At 40.4% G+C, this 11,336-nt stretch overlaps 1 protein-coding gene across 2 annotated transcripts in view; it reads left to right on the top strand.

Moving 5' to 3' along the window:
• Positions 1-1,209: 1,209 nt before the first annotated feature.
• roraa (RAR-related orphan receptor A, paralog a) overlaps positions 1,210-11,336 on the top strand; it is a 171,904-nt gene continuing 161,777 nt past the window's right edge. Inside the window, exon 1 of one of the 2 annotated variants that reach the window (XM_067500535.1) lies at positions 1,210-1,536. In XM_067500535.1, coding sequence (XP_067356636.1) covers positions 1,383-1,536 — 154 coding nt within the window. In that variant the 5' untranslated portion in view covers positions 1,210-1,382. The remainder of the gene's footprint in view (positions 1,537-11,336) is intronic. The other variant, XM_067500536.1, reaches the window with a different exon arrangement.

The raw sequence follows: 11,336 nt of genomic DNA, 5'->3' as shown, positions 1-11,336 counted from the left end.
CAACTCCAAGTGAAGTGTTTAGGTGAGTTGGCAGGCGTCATGGTTTCCAAATTCATGACTGTGATTTGCAATAATGCTAAAGACATAATGATTTTTCAAATATAAACGGAAACATATTTGTGTTTATTGCTTACATCCTTCCGTTACTTTGAAAGCTCATTGGCTTTTGGCATGGCGATTGTTATCTGTCTTGTCTATCAGCAGTCTGGCTGTGCACAGTAAGGGCAGGACCATGTCAAAGTCCACGTGCACCGCTTCCAAGAGGCGGGGTTCCGCCTCACAGCTGCCCGCTGATCACATGCGGAAAGCATGGTGTTTGTAATTGCTGCGCAACAAGCAGGCGCACGGATGCCGGTTACCAGAGTGACGTTTGATAGCGGCTCCACACACGAGGTGTTGCTTAAAGCGTCGTCTCCCCAAACTGCTGCCAATCGTCACTTTAATCAGCTAGAGTGGAGACGCACGGGTTATTCTGCGAGTAAAGGCAAGAGTCCTTTCATCAGCTCGAGCAGACTACTCAGAAATGCAGTCCGCTCCTCCCACAGGATGGTGGAGATGGTGATGATGAAGGAGAGGATGATGAGAATGATGATGATGATGAAAATAATGGATTCTTCGACGTGAAAAGTTGTTTATGGTCTGGAGCAACCTCTAGACTGCTAGAGTCTATGCTGCACACAGGAGTTGCATCCACACGGAAGGCATTTGCAGTAGATTAACATTTTTTTTTTCAGTATTAAAAGTTGCAAACTGATATGTTATTGGTGGTGATGATGATGATGATGAAAGTGGCCATATTTATCTGGGGGGGGGGGGGGGGGGGGGGGAGGTGCAGTTTGTGTTTAATGCAAAAACTAACTGTTTTTACAGCCATTCGTCTCCGTTTGATTGTATAACAACATAGCTTGGATAACACACTCATGCAATTTCACGTCATGATGTGTTTTGGCCATGTTGGCCAGCTTTCAATTTTTTAAATTCAGCAGCAGCTGCACGGTGGTGGCAATATCACAAGTTGTAAATAATACAATACATGGGCTTAAATGTAGAAGAAGAGTGATGAACGACGTTAGAGATAATGCAACATTGACAATTATTTCCACGTAGAAGTGCGCAGAGTCGATCAGCGTGGATGACTAGCAGGCCTACATCTATTCTTCGGCTATTGACAACCTCTCCCTTTTCAGTTTGCATGACTGGAGCTCTCACTAGCGCTGCTAGTGGACAATCAAACCTACACACCCACCTCCAGACACACTCGCATTTCTCATTTCTTACTTCTAGTCTAAATTAGATAGCAAGACGTACTCTCGGAGCTCGCAGATTGTATAGAATTAGTTTGAAGTATCAGCGGTAGTTAAACAGTAAATCTTAAATTCAACATGGAGTCCCCTCCAGATCCAGCGAGCGACCCGGGCAACAGCGCCTCGGAGCCGGTTACCCCGGTCAGGGAAACCCCGGTAAACCTGGAGACGCTCCGGAAAGCGGACCAACCAGCCCCGGTTCGAAGGCAGACCTGCTCCAGCACCAACAGAGGTAAGCGGAGCGCGTTTCGCCTTTGGCTGTGTGAAAAATAAACGCCGATCGAGGAATTATTAGATGAAACTTCAAAATGAATTAAATCGCTTCCCCCACAAATAACTGCTCACTGTCTAAATTCAGCCAACCACGGGGACACGGCTCGTTATTTGGTACCACCACGGCTTTTGGCCATTCGTTTGTATTTCTCGCTTCGTTGTGTGCTGCTCGTGTTCAGGCTCCACTGACAGCTCAAATCATAGGGGGGTGATACGGTCACAGATGTCACATTTACTCTGACTGCAAGATAAATCAATTACCCAGCCAACTTCAAACTGACCAGCAGCTTTTCCTCACAACAGGCCGGACCGTCCGCTCAAACGCAACATTGTCAAAGTGTCAAAAGTGAACTTTTGGAAACTGTGGGCTAGTGTATCGATCAGTCCCGTTCTCCTTTGTAAAGGGACTTGTCCCCCCCTATTCCTGATCCTGCACACAGCGCCGTCTGGCTGGATTTTTCACAACCTTCAGCTAACACATTTAGGCTATTCCTGTGTGCAAAAAGACGCCCCAGCAGCTGGAATTTGTTTAGCGCCAGCTCGCAAACACTGTTGCAAACATGAAGCCGCTGCACGGCGTTTTCAACTAAACCTCTCGCTGATCACACAATCAAAACTACAAAGGCCTATGTACTGTCAAAAAAAAAAAAAAAAAGCCCGTCAAAAGTCTGCGTGCATTGCTGCTGAGCTGTAGTTCATTTTAGGCATGATTTATCCACCACGTCCCGTCCATGTTGTACAGTACAGACAGTATTTAACCACACCCCCTCTCGGCTGTCTCGAGTACAGGCTAACTGGGCTCATCCGAGTTCAAAGAAATAGTGATTTCTTTGCTCATTCTTAACGACTAGAGTTGATGTATACATGACGGTGAGGCTGAGGACGTGAGATGTGGCAATGAAATAATTGCACGGCGGTTCTTGTGTGCGGGCTCTTTCTGTGCGCAAGGGTATATTTAGAGTCTGATATGGTGAATGTGGAATGTAAGCTGGTTATGTAACAGGTTTAGCCATAAACAGAGGCGCGCAACTGAGAGCACAAATCATCATCGCAGATCTTCTCACTTTATACAGGAGCTCACCCACTCCCGGTGATCGCCACAGTGGTTTAATTAAAAGTAATCACTGCAGTTTAGCGCATATTCGCATACCAGCGACGGAGAACTGTGCGACTTTGTGTGTTGGCACAGCCTGAGCACTTATGTAATAGCGGGGCGAAGACAGGTAGTTGTAAGGCTTCGTGGATTGATTTCTTTTTTCACAAGTCTGACTTTGAGACACTCCTAACCTGCTGACCCATATTCACCCCACCCTTTTATGCACAGGATTAAAGTGCGTCTGGGAAAGAGAAAGACAGGAAAAAGAACGCCTTTGGTCTGTTATGTAATGCTGAATGGGTGAAAAAAAAAAAAAAACACAGTGGGACAACCTCTGAAGCTCTAAAGGAGTTTCCCTGCACTAAAACTTTAAACTGTTTTAACCTTTTTGCTGAGAGTAATTGTTTTAGAGCATTTGCAGGGGAAGGCTCAAAGAAAACTTTCAACAACTTTCGAAAAGCTTGTTTAAAAAAATAATAATTATTAAAGCCATAAATTGTTCTATACTCACGTTTAACTGTATGGTTCAAATGTGAAATTGTGTACAGTATTATATCCTGTCAGGCAGTGAATATGCTCAGTTTTCAAAAGGCTGCGGTAACAACATGCAACTGGTTATTATCTTATCTTTCATAATCATCAAGTCAGAATCTGAAACTGTGATGTGCAGCTACATGCAGCAATGCCAGTCTGTTCTGGCTCCACATGCTTGAAAATGTTGCAAGGCATTATAAGACAGCAGCAGTTGGCCTAAGACACTTATGGGAGCTGGACTCACAAAACAGATTATTTATAAATGTGGAGATACTCAAAACATCCCATTACCCTTTTTAAAAGTAAAGTAAAGGAAAAGTTTGCTTCCATTAGTAAATGGCATCATTGCTCTTTTAATAAAGGGTTCATGTAAACATGCACTTGTTATATTAAAGAAGTACTGTAGTACATTTACTGTGTTAGCACAGTTTAGTGCAGGATTATTAAAAAAAAAATAGAACAATAAAAAAAACATTTATAGTTCATGGTAGAATTACAGACTTGTAAGACGTTTTTAAGATTACAGTTTTATGCTCAGAATCTCGCTTTTGGGGCTAGTCATAGGAAGCAGCATCTGAAAGGCGGTAGACACTTTCTCAAGCGCTGTTTTCTTTACACCAGCTATATTAGACTTTTCGAGGATGCACATTTCTTATCCTGCATGCAGAGCGTTTACTGTTTTAACCCTGAGTGCTAATACCTTTTAAGCAGAAAAGGCTTACTTCAGCAGAAGCTCTGCTGTAAAACTTGAGTGGGTCAGAGAACAGGCCTTGGAGGGTTGTGGATATCATTACTGAAAAAAAGAAATAGTGTTATTTTCATATAGCAAGATCCTTCTGTTTGCAGATTTGGAAATAATCAATATTAATGGCTTGGTTATGTAAGGTGATTGTTTCTGCAGAGGCTTGAAACCTCACATTTGCGCTGGGAAGCTGCAGATCTGATAAGAGATCCAGTATCCTGGATCCTGGATTTGTTTGAGTGTCCAAACTATGGTAGACGTTCCTGAGTGACACAGACCACTATGTGTATCTCTTTATGCTGCATGGTCGCTTCTTATTGCCATTTATATTGAATCATCTGAGCATCACTTTCCTTCATTAGGCAGAAAGAGGGGGAGGTTTCTTGTTTAGTAGTTTGCCTCAGTGAGTATAGATTGTTTTCATAATAAAATTCAAGTGTCATCCTGTTATGTCCTATCATACTGTGTTATTCTAGATTGTCCTGTTAATTTTTCTTTTACCATTTTCTTTAAAGACAGAAATAAAGGGGCTGGTTTCATATGAAGAAACAAATCTCACCTGACCTGCACTAAATGTGGATAATTAAAATATTATATAATATAATACTTCTCTTAATGAACACATAACCATACTTTTATATAATCTCAAATAAGATGCTCTCAGATAGAGTAGCAGCATTTATTTAGCTGTTGTTGACACAAGACAGATGAGGTGCACGGATGCAGAGGCTTTGTAAAAAGGTTTTACACAAAATCTCAGAAAGCCGGGAGTTGGCATGGGGCTTGCATGCCGCTCGAGTGGACAGCGACATTATTGAGGCTGTGGCATTCTCAAATTCAATGAATTAGGGTTGCCTGTCCGCCGGAGAGCAGGAAGATACAGGTATAGGCTTAGAGCTGAGCCTTCAGCTCGGACAGATCCGGGAGAGGAACTCCATTAGGTTTCTCTCTTTTTTTCCGGCTGGCTGCCTATAGCCTAATATTGAGTTTCAGTCCTGCATTTTCAATGTATAAATGTGGGTGAAGTGATAATATTATGAACTCTTCTTAGTACCTGTCAGACAGTTAACACTGTTGAATGTTTGCCTACTTAAATTCACTGTACTTTATTTGATCTGTTCACGTTAGATTCTCTTCATCTCAACGATATAAAACCTCAGTCAGGTTTGAAATATCAGCAGGATTTCTAACTAGACCGAGCTATTGGCATCTGGCCTTAGTTTACACGTAGGGACCACTGCTTATGGAAAAAAAAAATTTAGAACCTCAAAGGTTAGTTTAATTTGGAGCGGCAGTGCATTCATCTCCAAATTATGTGCTTGATGATGTTATGATTGTCAACATAACATCAGCATTAGTCGGTAAATAAATGCTGTCTGAGGAGTTGCCACATCAGGTGGGAAGTTGTTTCAACTTTGCTCTCAGTGAACAATAATAAATAAAATCTATAACTTGATGAAATAGTATTTTTGGCTCAAACTGTCACACTTACAGTATTTGTAAGGTCATGTAAAATCCAGTTTAATGAAGAATTCTTTTTCTCACCTTGTTTTCCTCTATGGGTAGTTTTACCAGCTTTGTATGAAATATATCTAATTATGCAATCTTTTCTGTAATGGTATGATAGTTTAAGTTTTAAATTATTTAGTGATCTTTCCTGGCGCATATACACTGCTGGCCAATAGAACGTAATTTCTGACTCTATAGAAACTGGATTTCCATCTCCTCTAATATTTATGTTGCAATTTAAAGGGCTTTGATTTACTTAAAATTCATAATGTTTAATTTGAAGTCCCTTCCTGATTTTAAATCCTGTCTTAACATTTAATTTTGTGTCAAAAGGAAACATGTCAAACATCAGCAAAAAAGGACACTCATAAAGGCATTTTATGGGACCTCGATACTTAAATACCGTTGGCCTTTTTTGTGTTTAACCAGCAGAGCCCTAAATGCGACAGGTTTAGGAGGGCCTGTGGCTCAGGAGGTAGTGCACTTGTCCACCAATCACAGGTTGTTGGTTTGATTCCGGACTCCTCCTGTCACACGTTGAAGTGTCCTTGAGCAAAGCACTGAACTCCCAGTGAACTCCCAGCTGCAAAGCAGTGTGATGGTGAGTGTGAATGGGCGAATGAGAAGCAATGTAATTTGCTTTGGGTACCAGAAAGGTAAAACAAAACTGCTATGTAAGTGCAGACCATTTACCACTTTTAGTGCTAACCTGTTCGGTTTAGTTTGGTTTAGTAATGGAGCCTTCTAGGAGGCACTAGCAGGGTTTGAAGATTTAATCTTTATTTTTTCACTGCAGCATTTCATCTTGCACATCTGTTATGTGAAGAGTTTCCAAATCATGCCATAATATGTGATGGGGTAGAGCGGAGCACTCTGTTAGGTATGAAGGAAGCTGCATGAACGGACTCCTGTAGATTTTATGGTACAGTAGGAAACTGCTTTATAGATGTGCTGTTGGTCATCCCCTGCCTCTGACAGTTAGACTGATAGTATGTTGCTGGTTCTTTGCAAGGATTCCGTAGCTTGTGTTTGTAACTACACATACATACGTTTGGGCAGATATGTAGCCATCATTCGTGTTCTGTGGCAACTCAATATGATACAAAAAAACCCCACATTTGTTAAGAGCCCATGCATGCAGTGCAAATTTTGCAAAGGTTGTTAACTGGTACAGGTATACTACAAAACTGAATTGTACCAAGCTCAAAGTAAACAGGACAGAAACCGAAATAAATACCTCTGCTATAACAGTTGGACAACAATGGATTCTTTGAATGTTCTGGTGGCTCTTATTTTTGGTTAACTTGTTAGTTTATCCCACACAAGCCTTAGACTATATTAATTTTCAAAGTTTAGAAATGTCAAACTTAACCTAGACAAAAATATGAAAGTTTTATCCTTGTGGGGCAATTTATTTTGGAGTTTGAGTCACCAGTGGTCTAACTGGGGCTGGCGAGGAAGTTTCAACTAGTGACAGAAACCAGATTTGATGTGAAGTCTCCAGTGGTGAATGATAGCTCAGATCTATGGCCCATTTACAGAAGTTGTATCTTAGATAGAAAAGTCTGAATAGTAATGACCGGAAATACTCCAGATGCATTATTGGAGGGCATTAAAGGAGTCTAAATTTAATGTGGTACACTGTGACCCAAGTACTGCTGCTTGGCTCAGTGCTGCTCTGTGCTCTCTGATATGAAATAGGCCCTTTAGAAGAGGCCTAGAGGGAAAGAGGTGGTGAGAGGGGTCTAAAGAATAACTGAGAGGAATTCTTATGTCACATCTAGGGCCAAGGCTTTCACAACTCCATCAGTGCAGAGGGTGCAAAGCTCTCAAGCAGGTAGGTAAGCCCTGAAAATTCTAGCTCTCAGTCCGGAACTTCGACCAGCAGGATCTTTCAAACATCATCCTTTTCCCTTTGAACAAAATGACACTGGACACATACATTCGAGCTGCTTCATGTCACATGCATCAAGTCATATGAACGTAAATAAATAAGTATATATATTTATTTACCTTTGCTGCTTTGTGCAGTGTGAAGAGCACTGATATGTGGCAGTGAAGCATGAGGGAAAAGTCAGAATCATCTCCCGGCTTTGGCTGTTCTACCATCTTTTTATGTGAGCAAACATGCTTTAAAAGAGGAGGATGTAGTGTTGTAAAATCTAAAGCATGTTATTCAAACAGCACATCTTAAGAGCTTCTCTCATCAGCCCTGTTTTATGGACTGTTGAGTGGTGGAACATGACATCAGACTAAGATGAACATGAAAATAAATATCTGTTGCATCTTGTAGTCTATCTGGCATAGCTGAATATCAGTAACAAAACAAAAGGATCTACGTGCCTTTTCCTTTGATTAGAGGAATAATAATGTAATTTATCTACTCTTATCCATCTCTGCCTTTTCTACCCATATGTGTAGCTATGTACTCTTTTATTCCCTCAAATTCATCTTCAAATTTGACAAATTGCAATAAAAAACAGACTTGCAGGAGCATGAAAGATTTTCTCTTGGCAGTGGCACATGAGGTGAGGAAGGCAAAGCATGTGTACCACATCCTTGGCACTTTTGTTACACCAATAGTTTTGAAATATTACTTAACAAAGTTTATCATCTGAAATAAACAAAAAACTTTTGGAGACATGGCAGATAAAACAACTTGAAAATCAGTGTCATTTCTATTGGCTTGATTATTTATATTGGAATAACAAGCGGGACTTAATCTCATAAATAAAATAGGGAGAGATACAGATCCGTCCCCTCCAGGTACTGCTGCCACTTAATCGAATTAGCTCCACTCTCAGGCTTGACGGGCTCTTCAAACACCCCTGGTGACTTCTGAGTGCCGATTACAATCAGCTACTATTTTCAGCCTTTGATTAAAATCTGGTGAGGTTGGACATAATTTTTTTGAGCGCAGAACCAACTAATTATTAACATTGCAGCCCATATCTCTTTTTTTTTAAACAGAGTTACAGAGGGCCAATGGGCTGGGGTAGTTAAACAATACCCATAAGTGTTAATCACGTCGAATCACTCTCTGTGAAACAATTAGCTTGGTCTTACTGCAACATTTCATACTCGTAAGTGTGTTGCCCTAACAGATATTTTTACATTCATATTAAGAAAAGTAGACTGTAGAATATTTGTCAAATTGAACAGGCCCTTTATATTTGTTTTTTATTGCAGCATTTAGTCTGTTTCTGGTGAACTGTAACACTGTAATCTTTGTTAAATTATCTAGTTGTTCACACAGATTTCCTTATCTAGCAGACAATGGTGAACACAACTCTTTACCCATAAAATAATAGAAGATGATCACAATTGTGCATGCCTCACACAGTTTGTCATAAAGTGATTGTAATGTGCCTGTCAAGACAAGTCTGCTCTTTTGTTACTTTAAAAGGCCGCTTTTGAATATGAATAAGTCACTAATGAATATTTGGTTCTTGCGTGTGTCTGTGGATTGATTGCTTTAGGAGGCGTACTAAGACAGAGTGTGGCACGATGGGGCTCAATCAATGCAGAGATGCTGCTGCTGTGCTGATTTCTGACAGTGATTGAAAGACAGTCACTTTTCACCACGTATGGTACACGAATCCTGCTCTCATTCACTGACAAATATCATGTCTGATCAATCAATATTTGCAGCTTTATTTTACTAATGCAGTGCTTAAGAGGCAATAATTAACGCCATGCTGGGTTGTTAAAAGCCTATTTTTATGTGACAGACAGAAATAGGCATACAGAAATAGGACGATGGAGATCTTCGGTTGATGTTGATAGTGGCATTAGGTGCAGATGTTCCTTGTACACTGAACTTATCAAGAACTAGATTTTCTTCCTGCATAATAACTCTTGTGGCTTTCAAATTATTTTTAATAAACAACATTGGATTTATTATTCACGTAACTTTTTTTTAACGGTAAATATTTTCACTGAGCCTTTTTCAAGGCTGTAAGTTTGTTTGTGTGATTGAAATATAGTGTTAAACCATTTAACTGAGGGAATATTCATTCGATGTCATCTTGTGTTAAACAAGTGTGACTTTTGATGCTCATTAATTTCTGCTTGCTCCACTTGCAGTGTTTGGGCTCTCTTTGCTGGCTCAGTGCCACAGTGTCTTCTGAAAGAGCCACTTCATCTCTGTCAGGGGCAGGTGGAAATTTGCAGCACAGTTCTAATTGGACAAAGTGCCTTTCAAACTCGGAGCCATCGTACACAGATCAGATTATCCTACAGACCAGGTGTCAACAGTTTTTCACTGGTTTTTCACCTCCTTCTCCACCTCCTGCTCTCCTCTGCATTTTTTAAATCATTATTTTGTTCCTCCACATGCTGTGTTGCTTTTTAAACTCCCTGCCGCCTAGTGGTCCAAGACATAATAAGCTTTGTTGTACAGATTAATTACAAAAAAGTGGACTTTTATTTTCCTTCTGAGCTTTTAGTGTCTACTGTTGAGCAACATTTTGACTAAAACATCTTAGAAAAACTTGGATATCAGAATAATAAAGTGATTAAAAAAATTATGCTATGCTTTAGCTTGTCTAAGAGGCTCAAGCAGGTCCTTCATATGGTTAAACCCTAAATTGTAGTTGTCTGGTCATTTAGTCTTAAGTACAGAAACATTTGCACCAGCCAGAAGGAGAATCTGAGGCTGCAGGCTAGCTCACAGGGGGCTTTAAGGTCTGTGATGTAGCTCTGGGCCAGATCTCGCTGAGCTTGTAAAAGTAATTGTTGAAATCTTCAGATCAATTCTTCATCTTAGAGGTAACCACGAAAAAGAGCAGCGAGTGGAGTAGTGTTTTTATGTCTATTTGAATCAGTTAAAAGCATAACTGTTGAATTTTGAATGAGCCAGGGAAGTGAAACAGACTTGTGATTGATGTTAGAAAAAAGTTCAAATACAAGGAGATAAAAGGATTTGTCTATCTATATCATTACATATTAATTATAGAAAACGTTCAAGTGTTAAAAAAAATGAATTAATGCTTTAGATTCCATAATGTTTTTCTGGACAGTCTCCAGTGAAGAAAACCTGTCATCAGCTTACCTATTCAGATCTTTTCAGGGCAAATGTGAACATAAAGACCATTAAGTGTTGGCTCATTTTGAGTCATTGGCCTTTAAAGGTGCACTACAGCCCGGTACTGTTAATGCAGCAGTTGAAAGAAATATTGTTTTTGTTAAGTGGTAGCATGTACAGTAAAAAGAAAGTGGGATGGGATGGGGACAAGAGTAATACATGTTGAATAATGGCAAATAAATTTGTAAGAGGCCCTGACTGGTATTTTATTTATTTACGTTTTTGAGGTCAGCCAATTTCAGCTACATCTCTAGCCTGCTATCAGTCTAAAAAGATAAATATTGCACTCGGACATGATGTTTTTGTTGAGCAAAGATATTTTGTTACTTTCAGGATCATTTTCTTTCAAAACACCCTTAGCTAGTGGAAAGGCTAAACCCGTTGCATATAGTTTCTTTTTGTACACATCAGGCAAACATGGCACACTCAGTTGCTTATCTTGTCTGCATGTCATCAGCACAGATGTATTACCCTGTGCTGATTTGATTCTGGGCAAAGGAAAGTGGACAGGAGAGATTGATGGTGGCGTCCCCAGTCAGACAGATAACACCTGATTCTGCCTGCAGGGGGTTGGTCTAGCACACTCCTTCCCGGCAACTCGGATGTGTTGAAGGCTGTACTGAGGAGGTGAACCGTTCCTTCACTCAATGCAAATTCGGGGCCACATTCAGAGACAATCCCAGGACGATTGAGCCAGTTTGGCCCCCAAGCACATGATCCATGCATCAGGCACACCTGGGAGAAACCCACACAGGCATGGGGGTCATTTGTTTTACACAGGTGCATCATGTA

This window comes from Channa argus, chromosome 4, assembly GCF_033026475.1.
Source record: "Channa argus isolate prfri chromosome 4, Channa argus male v1.0, whole genome shotgun sequence".
NCBI lineage: Eukaryota > Metazoa > Chordata > Actinopteri > Anabantiformes > Channidae > Channa > Channa argus.
Note: the sequence above shows the minus strand (reverse complement) of the source record. Positions and strands in the feature narration are given on the sequence as shown.